Below are 19,001 nucleotides of genomic sequence, written 5' to 3'. Positions count from 1 at the left end.
CAGCACCATGGGTACGTTAAGTGCCAGTCACGGTGAGCAAAGCTGGACCCTCTTGGGAGTGGTTCTCCAGTGTGGCTTCCTCATGTCAAGAGTCCAGAGGAGCTGGTCTGGGCCATGTTCTGGCCTGAGATGGAAAGGCACCCAACTGAGTGCAATACACAGCAAAATGCGAAAAACACTGCCTCGGAAAAACACTGCCAGCTGCAAGAAATGCTGGGCTGAAACTAGGGAAGGAAGGAAGGCAGGAAGGAAGGACTCCTAACTTGGAGGAGACTCAGAAGGCAGTGACTGTCTTTTATTCTGGATGCCAAGCCATAAGTCACATGTCATAACATCACATTGCATATCATATATCACCTGTGATAGCACACATCATATCATGTCACTTGCTCTGTCACCTATGTCCTGACACATCATGTCATACATCACACCATCACAACATATCATGTATGTTATATATGTTTCATCTTGCATTGTGTCATATATCATATGCCCTATTATATCAGATCACATACAACACATCGTATATCATCTAATATTCGTACATCATATTGGTTTTAGTGGGCTTTTTCACCACTGTGACTTAAAGACCTGACAAGAATAATTTTAGAGGAAGAAAAGTTTATTTTGGTAATCATGGTTTCAGTCCACAGATGGCTGCCTCCATTCCTCTGGGCACAAGGCGAGGCAGAACACCATGGTAGAAAGGTGTGGCAGAGGAGAGGAGCTCAGCACAGGACACTAGGAAGGAGAGAGAGACTTATCCTTTCACCAAGGACAAAATATATATCCCAAAGGCACATTCCCCAATGACCCACCTCCTCCAGCCTATATACAGTTACACCCAGGTAATCCATTCAAGCAGATTAACACTGATACATTGATTAGGTTAAGGCTCTCATAACCTGATCATTTCACTTCTAAACTTTCTTGCATTGTCTCACATATGAGCTTTTGGGGGACAACTCACATCTAAACCATAACAATATAATATATCCTATGCTGTATTATATCACTTCATACATACCACATCATATACCATCTAACATACATATCATGTATCATATTGTATCATGTCATGTATCACATCATATCACACTGTGTATCATATATCAAATATATCACATTACAGCATTATATGTCACATCATGTAACATACAAGTCTATTTACTCACTGCTCAAAAAAGGGCCCAATGAATGGAGAATGGATTTGGGGGGGGCAAAGAAAAAAGATTTATTTGACAAAGCAGGAAAACTGATGGTAGACTAGTATTCTGGCAAATCATCTTAACACGGGCTTTAAGTTCCTTTCATCTGTTCCTTTAGGCACAGGGAAGGAAAAGAGGGGTTTAGGTTAAGAAGTGATTGGTGAAAGCTGGTGGCTCTTGATCCATTAAGTTGGCACAGGTGTAAATCCACCCTGTGCTGCTAGTTTCAGCTTTAAGTGATTAACAGGGGCTACATGTCAGGGAGGATCTAGAGGTGTGGTTAAGAACAATATGGGGCTGTGGTGCAGAGTTTTCTGTGAGCCATAAGTATTGCTACAGTGCACATAGCCTTGTGTTGTATATTGCATTATATCACATAATATGTCGTATATTATTGATGTGTCAGATCTTGTTTTAAGTGATCTCCTTGGAGTAAAATGAGGAAGCTATAGGTGGGAGCTGTAAGGAGACAGAGGTCATCTTGTTCATTTGGTAAATATTTATGATGCCCCTGTGTTGGCCATGCAGATACAGGTAGTTAGCTGGGTGCTCCAGCTGACCTGTGCTGACCAGGAGGCTGATGAGGTTGCACCTTATGCCTCTGCAGTTGGTAGCCTTGACTGAACTCTTCAGCCTCTTGGGTCTCCTCTGTGCATAGGAGCCTCATCCTATCTCTCCCAAGGGGCTCTGGCCTTAGGTGGTGCTGCCCTTCCTTTCCTTACTGTTTTTTACTTGACTTGCATTATGGTTCTGAACAGTTTCTGCAGGAGTGCCCCTTCCTGGCCGCTGCCCAGGAAACCTGCTGGGTTTTATGTCCAGCACTGAGCTGCAGCCTTACCTGTCTTGAAATGCTTCCTTGTCTCTTTGCCCCTTGAAACTGTGTCCCCTTTGCTGTTCCCTCAGCATTTCAGCTGCTGGCTTTCTGGCTCCATGTCTCTGGTCTTGCCACTTGAAAATGGTGTACCCTGGGCTGGTGTCTTCCTCCCAGGGCTGCTCTCTGCTTCAGTTTCCTGAATTCACAGGGCCTGAGGGATAGCAGCAAACCTGGAGCCCCTGTCTGGGCTGAATTTTTGGCCACCCACCAAAATACTGAGCTCAGAAGATGGCCTCCTGCCCAAACAAGTCTGTTCTCCCCTCCAGACTGTCACAGAGCCAGGGACCATCAGTGTATTCTCAGCATGGCACTGAGGGGGCCTACCTCCAGGGAATGAGACTCCTAGCATCTGGTGCTCTCCCCTGTTGGTCCCTCTGGGCTGCGTGTGTCCCTGTCTTGTACACAGAAACACACACAGGACAGAATATGTTTATCAAAAGGAGAGGCATGTCCAGATAGAGGGGAATGTTTGTGTGATTGTTTTTCTCTGACCTTGGAGTGCTTTATTCGGAACTTTGGAGATTCAAGCACTCCTTGAGAAGAACTCACACGAATAAGCCAAGTGACCAAAGCTCACATTCATGGCAGAGTCTTGCTGACTGTCTCCTTTGTGAGAAGAAGGTCTGTGCTATTTCAAGCTAGAGGAGCTTCCTTCTATATCAAGCTAGAGGAACTGGCCAGGCCTTAAGGAGCTGGATTCAGCTGGTTGTGGACTCATTTCTTCTTAAAAGCCTTTGGGTGGCAGGCACCATGGCTGGATGTCCGGGGAGGAGCTGGTCCTACAGGGCAGAGATGTCCTTCATTGAGCACCACAGTCACATCCGTTCTAGATTTGGGGAATTCTGAGCAGACAGAGTAAATCTTGAGGAACAAGGGATGGTTTGGCTATTGGAAGCTTCTTGAAGCATTTCAAGCAGACTCTTTGGTCCAGAAGGTGCTCTCGTGCATGGTAGCAGGGAGGTCACTCCTCTCCACCTTGAGGGTTCTAGGCTGCCCTGTTAGCTTTCTCTCTGCCATGACTTCTCTAGCAGTACCTGTACCAGGATCTGGTACTTCTGAGAACACAACAGTCTCATTGTGATGCAAGTACCTTTAGGGTGGATTTCCAAAGGGGCAGGGCAAAGCCAGAGGAAAAGAAATAAAGTAATTATAAAATCCAGGACAGATGCTGCTTGGTGCAGGTGTGGGCAGGCAGGCAGCCATGCTGGGTCTTAGCTTCTTACCAGGCTGGCAGAGTCAATAATGTTTCCTTGTCAAACAAGTTACCTTGAAGATTGTTCATTCCTATGGGAAAAGCAGATAGAAACATTTTACCATGTTTTCCTTTTTGATCTTTGATACCCAGGCCACCCACAACTGCCATCTTGTTATTGTTCAATGCAGACTGATCTTTTGGGAAGTCAAGGACATTGTGTGTCCAAGGCCTGTTAGCATAGACAGCCCCGGAGTGAACCCCAAAGTGGGACAGTGAGGCCCGCCAAAGTGCAGAGTTGGTGTATTAGTCAGCTTTCTATTGCTGTGGCAAAACTACCTTAGAAAATCAACTTATAGGAGAAGAGGTTGATTTTGGTTCACGGTTTCCAAGGTTTTAGCTCATGATGGGTTAGGCCCATCACTCTGGGCCTGTGGTGAGGCAGAATGTCATAGAGGGGAGCATATGGTGGAGCAAATCTGCTCACCTCGCAGGGGCCAGGAAGTGGAGAGGAAGGAGCTGGGATCCCAATCTCCTTTTCAACAACATGTCCCCAAAGACCCAACTTCCCTCCGTAAGAACCTACCACTTAAAGGTTCCACCACCTCCCAATAGCACTACAGGATGGAACCAAGCCCCTGGGGAATACTTCAGACCCAACACTGCAGCTGGCATTTCCCTGTAAAACCATAGATAAGGAATGCTCACTTTCAATTAGAGGCTAGTTCTTTTCCTCCTCAGCCACTTGTGGCTTAGACAGCCGGACCTTGCTGAGAGCTGTGGCATCTGGAAACAAGAGCAGAGGACCAGAGGGTCTGCCAGGCAAGTATTGCCCTGGAATCTCCTGGGCTGCAGCTGGGTCTGAGGATTTCCTGTCCTCAGATTTCCCTGCTCCAACCTCTATCACCTGGAAAGATTTACCCTAAAATATTGTAGGCCTCATTTGGGTGTGCCTTATGCTCTTAAAAAAAAGTGTTAATTTTTATTGGTGTGATTTTCATTCATTATTTTGAGTGAAATGTGTTCCCTGTTGGGTCAGGTGGATTCCATCAAGAGGAGGAAAAAAGATGAGGTGTTCAGAGAATTTAATTCCTTGGCTGGTCTTGCCTCTGAGGTACTGTATAACCCTGGGTACATCACTTCTGTCTTGGGGCCTCAATTTTCCAATCCATAAAAATCCATGACATCCTGGCTCTGAGAGAAGGGTGCAGTGGCAGCAGAGATGAGGGTATCAGGACCATCCTGGCAGCTGCTATGCCTGGGCCATGGGATGGGGTCCTGCATTTTGACTCCAGGGGTAGTCCTTGGCTTCCTGTTTTGATGGGTTTCTCCAGGATGCCCATGATACTCCGGCCACAGCAGCACATGGGACCTTCGTCAGCCTCTGACCTTCCAGGGAATGGGAGGCCCCTCCCCTCTGATAGGCAACCCAAAGCTCCACCTTTCCTGAGTGGGCCAGAGACTTCTGATTCCCATGGAAGCAGATGAGCCTATGGATTCCTGGTTCCCATCCTGAGGCAACACCTCATATTCCTCATATTCCTCATATTCCTCAGTGTAAAATGAATGAGTTATGTTTGCATCTCCAAGTTGTTATGAGATGATGTGGGCTCTCATAGATTAGCTTCCAGTTGCTACTGTAGGGATTGGTTTATCACCTGCCAGACAAAGGGAGCTGGACCATCAGAGAGGGAGCCCCTCTTCTGTGGGATTTCCTTTGTGGCACGTGATTCTGTATACCTGTAAAAATGGGGACATGCCTGTTCATCTCTGGGGGAAGCTTCTGTTGGCATAGGCGATAAGGAAACAGGAACCTCATTATTCTTCCATGCAATCCCAAAGCATGCTAAGTGCCATTTTTTTAAATAGACTTAATCCAGATATGGCCTTGCTCGTGGTATTTGTGTTTTGTTTTCTCTTTTCTGTTCTGAATTAAGTGAGTAGGAAAAGGCATGTGCTCACATGAACAGGTGAGGACAGCTTGCACATGCCATACACCAGCAGATCCTGGGCCCCCGCCGTGTCTTGGGATAGGCTGCTTCCTTGTTTCTTCCCTGTTGGAATCAAGCACTCGAGGGCTAAGTTCAGGGCTACAGACTGAGCAAGAGCCCTGAGGTCCTGTTAGAAGGGACATCTATGGCCTGTTTCCAGACACCTGGGCTCTCTCCTACAGCCCCTTCCTTTTTAACAAGCTGGGTTCTGTGTGTGAGCTAGGGAGCTTTTCTCAGTTTCTCATCAGAAAGTAACTTTAGGGATTATTTCATGTTGTTACTGGATTCTAGTTTTCAGAGCCAGAGCCATGAATACATTTAGGGATGGATTTTCTATAGGGTAGAGGATGGTTTGGGTACACTCATGTCTCTATTTGCATAAGGTTTTCATCAAAACCTTAGGGGAGGGCTGGGGATGTGGCTCAAGCGGTAGCACGCTTGCCTGGCATGCGTGCGGCCAGGGTTCGATCCTCAGCACCACATACCAACAAAGATGTTGTGTCCGCCGAGAACTAAAAATAAATATTTAAAAATTCTCTCTCTCTCTCTCTCTCTCTCTCTCTCTCTCTCTCTCTCTCTCTCTCCCCTCTCTCACTCTCTCTTTAAAAACAAAAACAAAAACAAAAACAAAAACAAAAACCTTAGGGGATCTGGAGATTCTGAACCTGTATATTTCAGGTTGAGAACTTGCATTTTTGCAGTTGGGGTAGCTGAGGCCCAGGAGGGGAAGCAAGGAGCCCGAGTTGAGGCCATTCCTTTGAACAAGGGACTTGACAACCATTTGCCCATTCTTCCTGTATGCTTGGAAACTTCCATCTAGATGATAGTAAATTGGCCTCTATGGTGTCCATTACCTCCTTTTTATTTTTTCCTTGTGTGCACAGCTGTAGCCACAGTGCTTTGAATAATGGGTGAAGGGAGTCAGCTCAATAGATGTTTGTTGAACAAATGAACAGAAGCACCCTCATCTGCCCCTTCATTTTCAAGCTTCAGTAAAATCATGATTACATTTACTTTCTGCCAGGATTTATTTATGCCATGGTGCTGACGGGGGTCCGCCGTGTCTTGGGATAGGCTGCTTCCTTGTTTCTTCCCTGTTAGAATCAAGCACTCGAGGGCTAAGTTCAGGGCTACAGACTGAGCAAAAGTCTGACTTTTTCCTTGCATAGAAAATAACTTGAGATAAATAAGCAAACCCGAGCATATAAATAAGAAAGAAAAACAGGACAAATAAAGTCAGAAGGACTGGGGAATTCTGGTTCCTTGGAAATTACATGAGAAGTTCTATTGGATAAATAGCCAAATCTAACTGAGATGTTCCAGGAACTGTGGGGCCAAGAGGAGCAGCAGTGAGAACACCTCTGGATGTGTGAATTCTTTAGAGGCAGCTGTCCAGTTTCCTGAAGACCAGATGGTGTCAGCATTGAGATACTGGAGGCGGAATCTGCCAAAGACAGAGAGTATTGGCAGAGGGCGCAGGGTGGCAGATGTGTGAGGCTGCATAGACCTGGTTGGCGGTGCTTGAAGAGGTCCAGGGACAGGGATGGATGTGAGTCCCAGCAGTCTCTGTGTCATTTGCTCTTTCATAACTACACAAGTATAATTGCTCCAAGTGCTCTGAAACACCATTGGCAGGTTTCAGCATCTGCGTTTTCCCACAGGCGTTTCCTGTTCTGAATTTTGAAATGTTTTAACTTCAAGATCTTGTTTCAGTGTCTCTTATTGGTGATTGGCAAACAACTAAAAAAAAAAAAAGGTAAATTTTTTTAGAAAATCACATTCAAAATGTATAAAACCAAACAGGTATTAAAGATGTTTTAATAGTCTTTCAAAACACTTTCAAAACACTTCTTCGTAAATCTGTGGAACGAACACTTCTGAGGCTACTGAAGCTGAACTTGCACTAGGATTTCTGGGACCCTGACTTAAACATGTCCGATTCTACTCTCTTGCATCCTCCAATGTGGAGGTAGGCAGGCAGCTGTCTTGGAGTGGCTATCGGATCCACTGTGTGCTGTGGTTATGGGGGACAGGCCCTTTTGCAGGCAAATGCATGATGATGGCAGAGCTGTTTGTAAGATGAGCCCAGCAGGGTTGAGTGGAGGTCAAGAGGCCTTGGAGACATGCTGGGCAGTTGCTCCCTCCACTATGGCTGAAGCTTCAGGCATGGAAATAAGGGAAGTCAGAGTGAAGTTGAGCCAGACATATCGCAGGTGGTGTGGGGTCAGCCTATTCATTTCATGTCATCATTGATAAATGTACAGAGGCCTCTGGAGTGGGACTGCAGGGCACAGCATGGATCGGGGTCGAGGGCAAAGTGAGGGCTGCCTCACTGACAGTGGCAAGGGGGTGGGCTATGCTTCCTGGAGACTTTTTAAAAAAATATATTTTCACACTTAGTGGAACAGAATGAGTTAGCAGGTTGGCTGCTCCCTCATGTACTGGGGTACACTGGGGTGAGTTTAGATGACTTCGGACATTGTCAGAACCAATGTAGTCAGAGCTGGGCTTTTATGCAAGGAAACTGAGGCTCAGGGACGGGCAATGGTGTGTGCAAAATTGGCCAGGCTGGCCTAGCATTACCCAGATCCTCAGTACCCTCAGCACCTTCTTTGCCTTCATTTATGTCCCCAGAGCCCCTTGCCTGGTGACAAGACTTGTGAGGGATTTGAGATCCTAGGTTCATTTCCCTCTGGGGATGTTCCTAGATGGGAAGGGGTAGGAGAAAGCCATGGAGGGAACGTTACCAAGCTGGTGTGGACATTGTGAGATGGCTGAGATGGCCTTGCCTGCCCACCTGGGACTCACAGGCAAGGCAGAGAAACACTGCCATCCACTGATCAGGACAGGAGACCTCCACATCCTGACCCTTCCCAGATGGTAGAGCAATGTCGAAGTCTAGTTTCCCCATTGCTCACAACCTCACAGAGCAGATTGTGGTGGTCTATTGAGGCAGGAGCCGGGTGGTCCCAGCCCCATGCTCCATGCTGTGTTACAGGTCTGTGGCTGAGGCTACTGAGGTGGACCTGAACATGCGTGTGGGGCTACACACCGGCAGGGTCCTCTGTGGTGTTCTGGGCCTGCGCAAGTGGCAGTACGACGTGTGGTCCAATGATGTGACCCTGGCCAACGTCATGGAGGCTGCTGGCCTGCCTGGGTAAGTTGGGGACTTGATAAGAGGTGACCCCACAGTGGCCATGTGTTCTCCCTGAGTCCTCTCTCTGGGCATTGCTCCTGAGGATATCTGTGTGGGTTCTAATTTGACCTTTAGCATCAGGACCTCAGGAGCTTGGCTTGTCCTGGTCACACCTGTCGCTGCATTCCTGTGGTGGGGGCTCCTGCTGAGCCCACTTCTGTTCTCCCTGGGATTCAGCTGAGGCCCAGTATACATTTGCAGAAAGGTGGTATTAGATCAGAAGACCAGATATGCATGGAGACCTTCACCTGATGCAAGTGGTGTCCTTATAGCTTATTATTGCTTCTTTGTTTTGCTCTGTTTGGTTTTATTTTCTTAAAACATGTGCATGAAAAGTGCTGTGACCTCAGACACCCACCAGGGACTGGCAGTTTCCTCTCCATTCCTCCCTCTCCTACCCATCCCATCCTTTGAGGCTCATAAAGCAGCCACTGCTGGAAAAGGCCACTGGTGACCACCCAGGCCTTGGAGTTCTGGCAAATTTGGGACCTCCACCCTCAGCCTGACCCCCACCTTAGTGGGGCCTCCCTGATTTCCTCCTCAGCCAGTCAGGGAGTTCAGTTTTGAAATCAAGACTTTCCTCTGAAGGAAAGTCAGAAGATTGCATGGTGAAGGGTGGAGTTGGTCAGGGAGTTTTCTTCTTGTCCCCTGAGCACATGGTGGAGGAGAGGAGGCTGCCAGTATTTCATCTGTCTGTTGGATTTGCATCTTCTGCAGAGGTGATGCTTCCTTTGAGGGATTCATCTGCTCTTGCTTGAAGACATGTGGGGCAGTATGAAGGCCTTGGGCCCCATGCACCACCGTGTGTCCTGCTATTCTGACAAGTCACATTGTGTGGGGCCAGGCTAGCCAGCCCTGACCTACGTGGCTAACCAGAGGCTGTCCTAATAGTTTGGGAAGTGGCTCCTGTTTCTCCTCTTCCTCTCTCTTCCTCCTCTCACCCAACATTTCCTCTTCTCCATTCCTGGTTGCAGCCTTCTGATGTTTTTCTCAGAAGGCCCTTCATCCTCCTCCGCTGTCCCTTCTCTGTCCTCCTGGGCATGTCCCTTCCTTCTTTGCTTGCCTCCCTCTCCTTTCTTCCTAGGTTACCAGTGCAGAACATGCACAGGGAGCAGGAATGCTCCTGGGGGAGCTTACCCTGGGCCAGGAAGCCTGACCCATGGGCCCACACGAGGGCAAGGCTCACAATTCCATGCGCATGTGTCCTTTTCTCATAGGAAGGTTCATATCACAAAGACAACCCTTGCGTGCTTGAATGGGGACTATGAGGTAGAGCCAGGCCATGGACATGAGAGGAACAGCTTCCTGAAAACTCATAACATTGAGACCTTTTTTATTGTGCCATCCCATCGGAGAAAGGTAGGTACCTGGACCCCCTCTCACCCTCCATTTGGGCCTTAAATGGCCTGGTCTGACAGAACTTTAAAGACATGCTTGTCCCCACCTCCTCCTCCTGTGATGGCTTCTGTGGTTATGGACTTGCTGAGAGAGAAAGAGAGGGGTGCCTCCACTAACATTGGGTCCAGGGCTTTGTTGGGGGGCAAGGGGAGCAAGTCAGAGAGCAGAGGGGATGAGAATCCCCAGTTGGACATCTGGGGTTATCTTAGTTCTGCACCCTCCCTTCCCACCCTGGACCTTCACTGCCTCCTCTGCAAAGTGAATATGAGACCCCTGCAAGAGGCCGGTGAGGTGGAGCTCTGTGAACTGAGGGGTGCTGCATACAAGGGGACCATGGTCATCCTAACCAGGCACTTGCAGTCACTCCACCCAGAAAAAAGTGGTCTGGTCATGCTTGAGGGTGATAGAACTGCTTTCAGGGCTCAGGTGAGGGAATAAGGACATGTCTGTGTGTGTGTTTTAAAGAAACAATTAAAAAAAAATAAAGTATGGCTTCATTGCCCGTGTTCTCTACTGAATATCACCCTTATCACCACTGTGTTTGGCACCTTTTTATCCCTGTTATCAAAATACCTGAAAAGAACAACGTATGGGAAGAAAATTTTATTTTGGCTCATGGTTTCAGAAATTTCAGTTCAAGATCAGCTGAGTGCATTGTGGAAAACTCATGGCAGAAGGGTGTGGAGGGGAAAGCTTCTCAACTTACTGCATCCAGGAAGCAGAGACAGAGAGAGACAGAGAAGAACCAGAGACAAGATATAGTCTCCAGGATTAGCCTCCAGTGGCCTACCTCCTCTAGCCACACCCATCTGCTGACAGCAGTGCCCAGGAATCCATTCAAATTATTATTAGTTTTATTTTTGGGTAGGGGGGTGGCCGGGTTGAACCCAGGTATACTTAACCAGGGAGCCACAGCCCTTTTTTGTATTTTTAAGTTAGAGCCAGGGTCTCACTGAGTTGCTTAGGGCCTTGCTAAGTTGTTGAGGCTGGCTTTGAACTTGTGATCCTCCTGCCTTAGCCTCTTGAGCCAATGGGATTACAGGTGTGTGCCACTGTGCCAGGCCATTCTAATTAGTAATTCATTAAATGGATTAAGCCACTGATGAGGTTCCAATTGAGGATCCAACCACTGCCTGAAAGCCCCACCTCTGAACCTTGCTGCATTGGGGATCATGCTTTCAGCACATGAGCTTTTGGGGGGACATTCAAAATCTAAATCATAACAACCATTCTGGGGAATATAGCTTCCACACAGTTTGTATGGCTGGATCTCCTGGGGATGATCCTTTTTTGTGAACGCCAGTGCAAAGCTGTGTCCTAGGTGGCTTCCTTTGACCTTGGCTATCTCCCACTAAAGGGTCTAAAGGAGGTGGAATGGACAGGTCTGGGCCCTCCTCAGACTGGAACACCCCTAGCTGTGACTGGAATCATAGTCTCATCCCAGTAGGTGTCAACCAGGACTGAGATCTGAAAACAGAAAGGGCACGCCAAGTGAGCTAAACCCCTCTCTGCCTAAACTCCGGAGTTGCTACTACTCAGTTGCTCCTACCAGTAATGCAGAGTCAGCATTGAGCAAACAGATCCCTGTGCCCTGGGGTCCCTGTCACCACCAGAGTCATGTTTTTAACCTGAAAATCAAAATGTATTTCATTGATAGCATTTCTCTCCATTCATTGTGTTTGAATAGATATTTCCAGGCCTGATTCTCTCAGATATAAAGCCGGCCAAGAGGATGAAGTTTAAGACTGTCTGCTACCTGCTGGTGCAGCTCATGCACTGCCGGAAGATGTTCAAGGCTGAGATCCCCTTCTCCAATGTCATGACCTGTGAAGACGATGACAAGGTAGGAGCCACTAGAGGCATTGCTGGCAGGAACCAATGGGAACTGAGTCTGCATCCCATCTTCTCCTCTCCCTTCCTCTGCAATATAGTCCCTGTGCAGCATGGTTAGGTCCAACATCACTGTTTACACATTGTTTAGTCAGCCTTTCATTGCTGTGGCTAAAATAACTGACAAGAATAACTTAGAGGAGGAAAAGTTTATTTTGGGCTCACAATTTCAGAGGTTCAGTCCATGGTTGGGAGACTCCATTGTGATGGGCCTGAGACAAAGCAGAACATCATAGTAAAAGGGCACAGTGGAGGAAAGTTTCTCAGCTTATGGCAGCCAAGAAGTAGAGAGTGAGAGAGGAAGGGGCCATAGACAGATATAGTTCAAGGTCATGCCCCTAGTGACCTACTTCCTTCAGCCATGTCTCACCTGCCAACAGTTTCCATCCAGTAGTCCATTCATATTATTAATCTATCAAATGAATCAATCCACTGACAAGGTTACAGCTCTCATAATCTAATCATTTACCTCTGAACAGTCCTGAATATTGCCTAACACACGAGCTTTTCAAGGGACATTTGAGATCCAAACTATAATACACATTTATGATCTTGTGAATGCTGCCCAGAGCTAAGTCAAGTTTTATTTATGCACAAATTGTACTTTTCACACCTTTGCAATCTTTATTTATCTAAGTTCAAGCTAACATTCCCCACACATGGTCTAAGCTCATGATAGTCCTTCTGTCCTAATGTCCTAGCCATTTTAGCCTTGATCTGGTCATTCCCTGGGGCTGGCCTCTATCACCCTCAGGGGCTTCTTTGGCCTTGTCTTCCTCCTGTGGTTGACCTTGTGTCTCTCATATCATGTGGGCTCCTACCCATGATTCATTTTCTTCTTTTGATGGATCATGGATTCCAGCAACTGACCATGGAAGGGAAAGGAGGCAATATTGGGGCACCTTGGATGAATAAAGGGGTCTTTCCAGCCCCTCACATGGAGAGCTTTGCAGCCTGCTGGTGTGATGGGGCCCCAGTCACTAGGTTGATGTATTAGTTTGCTCAGGCTCCACAGCCTGGGAGAGGCCTTAAACCACAGACATTCATTTTCTCACAGTGCTGGAGGCTGGAAATCCAAGATCAAGGTGTCAGCAGAGCTGGTCTCTCCTAGTCATCTCTCCTTGGCTTTGCAGATGGCATCTTCTTGCTGCATCCTCACATGGCAGAGAGAAGGGAGCTCTGGTGTCTCTTTCTCTCCTTTTAAGGGTGCTACACCGATCAGAATCTCATCTATAAGTCCCCACCTCCTACTACCATCATGTTGGAGGGCAGAATTACAATAAGTAGATTTGGAGGGATACATACAATTGGTCCATGACAGTTCACCATGATCTTTCTTCCTCTGACAGTTTGTTTCAATATGTTCTTGCTTCTGCGGTTGCTGATGAGAAGCTCAGAGTTATCCTCATTCCCAACCTTTTGATGTGACCCTTATGAGTATTCTTGCTCTCAGGAAGTTTATAGAACCTGTTCTTTGTACCTGGTATTCTGAACTTGCCCTAAATATGCCTTGATCTAGGTGTTTTTTTAATTTTTAAATTTTTAAAAATTGTTTATGCTTTGGGATAGATAGCCCATGGACCCAGTTGATCTACCTCTGGAAGTATTCAACGATTATTTTGTTGATTATTTCTTTCCTTCATTTTTATTCCTAAAACTCCTATTATTTGATTATTTGGGCATTGAATCTCCTGAACTGACCTAATTCTCCTTCTCTGTCTTTCTTTACTTTCTGGAAAATTTCTTTGATTTTATCATCCGACACTTTTTTTTTTTTAATTGGTACCAGGGATTGAATCCGGGCACCACAGAACCACATCCCAACTCTTTTTATTTTTTATTTTGAGCCAGGGTCTCACTAACTTGCTTAGGGCCTTGCTAAGTTGCTTAGGACCTCGCAAGTTGCTAAGGACCTCGCAAGTTGCTAAGGCTGGCTTTGAACCTATGATCCTTCTGTCTCAGTCTCCCACGTCTCTGGTATTGCAAGAGTGTGCCACCTTACCCAGCCCAACACTTCTTTTGAGGTTTTCATTTATTCAACCACATTAAAAAAAAAACTTCCATGATCTCTATTTTGTTTTATAAATAGTCCTTTTTATGAAATCCTATTTCCATTTCAGGGATGTATCTTTTTCGCATTTCATCTCACTGAGATTTTTTTAAAAAAATATTCTGTCCCAGAAGCATCTCTGTTTCCTCTGATTGGCTCCCCCCGCAACCCTGTTTGTCTTCCTTTATAATCCCATCTTCCATAGATGTCCAGAGCCCTTACTCTTGTTGATTAAGATGGGGAATTACAGAGCTGACTGGGAGTGCAGATCTAGGAGAAGGGTTCTCCTCTCTGAGCTTTCTTTTGGGCACCAGGATTTTATGTTTCTCTCCTTGGATAGGATAAGGTCGCCTGTGATTCTTAAATTTTCTACATCAGTCACTCTGAGTTGGAGACCCTAATTTCCCCCCAAGAGAAGACCCCACTGTACATTTGGGGGTTGATGGGTCCATATACCCAGACCATCGAAAAAAACCGGGGATTATTGACAACACCTCGTGGATGGCATTTGATCACAGCAGCTGTGACCACCAGTGCTTGAGCCTGAGCTGTCCTGGCTCTTTACTGTCAGCCGGGGTCCAGCCCTCTAGGGTCTGCCCCATCTTGTTTTCTAAACTCCCATTGCTAATTTTTCCACCTTCATTTCTTTTCCTGCCTTTATGGGTTTTATGCCTTTTAAAGAAACCTCTTGCTGTAATTTAGAGACTTCTCAGGAAGAAGCAAGATTCTCAGGGTCATGGTTCATTATTTGTGTGTGTGAGCTCAACTTTGCTAGAACTTTATCTAAGAATTCTCTAAGAACTCTGCTCCTGTTGTATTCCATCAAAGAAAATTGGTCTTTATGCCTGTCAGGCAGCAAGGGGCTGTTTTAAACTAACTGGTTGGCTTCTAATGTTCACATGTCCTGGGTAGTAGGAGTTTTGTCCCTGATCAGGTCAGTAGGCACATGTTTTCAAGAGTTTCCACTCCGTTCAGAGTGGGATCCGAGACAGATGAGTCTTCTCATCTCCCATGCAAGGAGCTGTCCGCTGAGGGTGGAGCCTCTTGGGCCTGGAATTCCCACCACTTTCAGGCCTTAGCTTGCTGTGCTGGTGTTCTGAGAGTGCCCGTGAAATATGCAGCACTTCAGATGTGCTGCGAGTCTGTCAGTGCCACTGCCTCAGGGCAGACAGTAGCTTGGCATTCTTGCCCTGTCTAGACTCCCACTTACCTGAACATATCTGACCTCTAAATGACTTTTGGATTTTCTAACCTGAGAATTTTCTTTGCCATATTGTCAGATTTAGTCTCTGTATTTCTCCCCTAGTGCTTGGGGGCCCCCACATATCTTCCCACCAGGGCTAGAACAAGGATGGGCAGATCAGGTGCACAATTTAAGCATGTACCCAAACTTAGTCATTCAGATAAATAATATTTTCATGCAATATTTTGAAAAATCAATTTTAATCTGAAAGAAATCCAGGTCTTCTCTCTGCCTAGGACTTTTCTTGGAGAAATTGTGGTGGTGGGGATAAGTCATACTTATTTGATCATTGAGAAACTCAGGTTTAATAAGACTCTGCAATTCAGACATGTTTCCAGGCAGAGCATGCTGGCCTCTGATTCACATGTTAAAGCTTTGTTGGACAAACCAAGACCTGAGGGGGCTGCCCTCTCTCCTGAGCTGGGAGAAAGCAACATCTGTCTCTGTAGGTTTTAGGCAGCTCCAACAGCAGCCCTTCAGTGGCTCTGTAGGTTTGTAAGGAGGCCAACCTGGGCTTCCCAGACCCCACTGAGCCATCTGCAGCCATAGTCCAGTGGCTTGCTGCTGCTCCCAGCCATCCTCTGCCACTATCCTTGCTTCCTGCAGTCTTAGCCTGGCCTAGGCAGTGAACCCTATGTAGCATCTCCTCGCCCTCCTTTCCAGTGTTAGAGTGTTGGCCTGCATTCCTCCTTTCCATCTGTGCTTGACTGCTTCAGCCAAGCTTTTATGTGCATACGCCTCTCACCTCCCTGGCCAAAGACATGGATTCCTTGCTTTGCACCTTCCTGCCTTCTCTGGGGGTACTGAGTGTTGTCCCAATTTCATCTTTGGTCCCTCTGTCCCCTCAGTCCCCTAGATGGATAGCTTAGAGACTCAGACCTCACCTGTGAGCTCAGAGTTCTAAACTCCAGACCCTGCTGCTGCCTACATGGTGCTTGAATACAAAAGGCTCCTACATCAGGTTCCATACTCCCCTGGGAGGCTCAAACCCTCCAGATTGTGCCCTCTTCTCTCTCATCATAATGCCGTACCACCTTCTCTGAACTCTGGGCCCTGCCCTGGCTGGCCCCTTCAGCTCCCAACCCCAAGAGGCCTGCATGATGGTTCTGGCCCTTTTCACTTTGGATGACTCCTGGACATCTTACTAAGCCTTCTGGACCTTGAGGCTTGCCCCCCACCCCATCACCTTGTCCACAGTGCCTCCCTCTTGTGTCTCATCCTTCTATCCAACTGCCTGTCATCTGTACATGAGCTCTCTGCCTGTAGATTATCCTCCCCTGTCATGCTCTGGTAGCAGTTGAGTCAGTACTGCCAAATGCTGTCAGAACACTGTCTTCTTGTTCTCCCCCTCTAATCTCTGATCCCTTGCCCTCCATGGTGCCTGATTCTGGCCCCTTTGCTCCATGGGTAGCCTCTGTAGCTAGGGCAACTCCCTTACCCCAGTATCTATTCCTCCCTGGGGAGGGGCTAAGAGTCTTCCCATCTTCCATGGAAAAACCTTTGCTTTTCCAATATCCTCATCGCCATCTGTTCCCAGACCGGGCCCCTGGCTGCTGATTAGTGAAAACAAGTCCCCAATGGGGTCAGAGAGTGTCTCTATCATGGAAGTCATCAAAGAGTGATGATGGGCAGTGGCATGGGGCCTCCGCATGGATGTCTGTGGTGGCTCCAGGTAAGGCCTGATCCTGGGCATGTGATGAGTTTGCTGTGAGTGCCAGGTGGACACTGGCCTGCAGCTCTTTCCCTGTCTGTGGCATGCCAGGCCTGTCTTCACTTGTCCATCTCAAACTCTTCCCACCCTCTGCTCCCCTGCTCCTCTAGACATGCTCACCTGGCACCCTCAATGTAAGGTGGAGCCAACAAGGACCTGGAGTTGGGGTAGGGTGGGAGTGTGCTTTATACCTTGGAATCTAGGCTTGGCTTTTGTCAGTGTGTCCAGTTCCAGGGAGTGACTTACAAATGTACTTGAGCAGCCTCAAAGTGTTCCATCCCTGTGGGTCCAGTGTTCTCAGGTGCTCATTTAGGGGACCCGGAGCCAGGACATCAAAGATTGACCGATAGGTGGCAGTGTTGCACAGTGATCCAGTCCAGGGTCAGGGATGGGTTGCTATTATGAGGAAATCATTCAATGACACTTGTTGGGATGCAGTAAAGGCTACTTTATTCAGGATCTTTGCTGTAGGACCAGGCAGTGGAGTCCCAAAGTTGCGGAGGAAATTGGGGTGAACTTCAAATACAACAGGGAAAGTGGGAATCTATAGCTAAGTTGTAGGGTGAAATCAGTGGATAGAAAATTACTGAGAGGAAAGAAATGTCATAGGTAGGGATTCTGGCAAAACCAGCCAACAGACTCCTGCTGATAATAAGCTAAGGTGATCATACATTACCTGGGGCAAGGTGGAGGGTGAGGGACATGACTAGTTATAGAGGGTGATCAGATATTGGGGGAAGGGGATTTTGCTAAGCTGACTTAGCAGGGTTCTTTGCTGAAACTGGATTTTATAAGGAAGTATACAGAGGGACCTAGAGGAAGATTTTAGATCCATCTGAATCTTGGTCCATTCCCACATATTCTGATGCCTCTGATAGGTCTGCGCCACCCCTCACTGAGTGGCCTGGACCTCCTCCTGGGGGTTTGATCTCTTACCTGTACCCACATGGCTTTAGGTCTTGCTCATGGCTTTAGATCTTGCTCATGGCTTTAGGTCTTGCTCATGGCTTTAGGGCTTGCTCAAACAGCTATTTTTGTCATACTGCAGGGATAAGCTCTTACAGTAAACTGTAGCCTCCAGTGTATTTATACCTCTTCTCTTTGTTGTTTGAACACTCCCTATGATTATAAAACTACTTATTGTGGAAAATATGAAGAAATGCAAAAATTATGAAGAAGAAAATGAAAATAATTTATCTATAATCCTACCAACACCCATTAAAAAAACTATCATTAACATTTTGTTCCTTCCTGTGTGTGTGTATAAATTTTTTAACAAAACTTGATTGGGTGACATACAAACAGTTTGGTATGTTTCTTCAGTGTGTCCAGTTCTGGGATAAGTTTCTTTGATAAGTTTCTTCTTCACTTGCCAATATATCTTAAAGATTTTCTTATATTATTAAATATTCCTCAAAAATTTGATTTTTAATCATTGTATAGAGCCCTAGCCTAAGAAGAGACCGTTTACTTAATCAACCTTCACTGATATATAAGATATTTCTATTTTGTTTTAAATGAAGCACAGCAAGCACAGCATCTTTGTTCCTGAAATTTCTTTCTTGGATCATTCTATAAAATGAATCCTATGAGTCAAGGTCTGCATGCATGGGTGTGTCACTCATTAGGGTTTGTGATACCTGTCACCCATTGGACCCATTGGGTTGGAGACATGCTGATGCTAGTCAGAGCTAGTCTGGGGACTCTTCTTGATTCTCGTTTCCTAATACTTGAAGAATATTTGTTCACCTACTTTATATACCCAGGAACCTGCTTCTGTCTGCCTTCTCCCCCTTGTCTCTCTTTTAGCATTGCTTTTGTCCTTGTCATACTTCAATATCTAAGTTTTTTGATTAAACAACAACTACTACTACTATAAATATGCTGGGCATGGTGGTGCATGCTTGTAATCCCAGTGACTTGGGAGGCTGAGAAAGGAGGATCATAAATTCAAGGCCAGCCTAGGCAGCTTAATGAGTCTCTGTCTCAAAATAAAAACTAAAATGGACTGGGGATGTAGCTCAGTGGTAAAGCACCCCTGGGTCCAATCCCTCATACCTAAATAAAAAAATAAAAATAGAAGCAATATGTACACATGATACAAAAGTTAAATCTTTCAAACTTGACCATTTTGTGTTCTTTCTAGAAATCAATGTGTATGTACCAGCAGATAAATGCAAGTGGGAACTGAGATTACTGTACTTACACACAGTCTTTTCACTCATGCTGGACCTTAGGCATCTTGGAG

The 19,001-nt window shown here is 46.5% G+C and overlaps 1 protein-coding gene across 1 annotated transcript in view; it reads left to right on the top strand.

Moving 5' to 3' along the window:
- The window catches only part of ADCY1 (adenylate cyclase 1), a gene marked incomplete at its 5' end in the record, with an annotated part of 147,218 nt that overhangs the window by 65,153 nt on the left and 63,064 nt on the right, over positions 1 to 19,001 (top strand). The window contains 3 exons of the mRNA XM_081286805.1: positions 8,264 to 8,422; positions 9,679 to 9,820; positions 11,547 to 11,702. Of these exons, the coding sequence (XP_081142931.1) occupies positions 8,264 to 8,422; positions 9,679 to 9,820; positions 11,547 to 11,702 (457 nt within the window). The remainder of the gene's footprint in view (positions 1 to 8,263; positions 8,423 to 9,678; positions 9,821 to 11,546; positions 11,703 to 19,001) is intronic.

The sequence above is a fragment of the Spermophilus citellus genome, assembly GCF_964194105.1.
Source record: "Spermophilus citellus genome assembly, chromosome: 3".
In the NCBI taxonomy this organism is placed as follows: Eukaryota; Metazoa; Chordata; class Mammalia; order Rodentia; family Sciuridae; genus Spermophilus; species Spermophilus citellus.
Note: the sequence above shows the minus strand (reverse complement) of the source record. Positions and strands in the feature narration are given on the sequence as shown.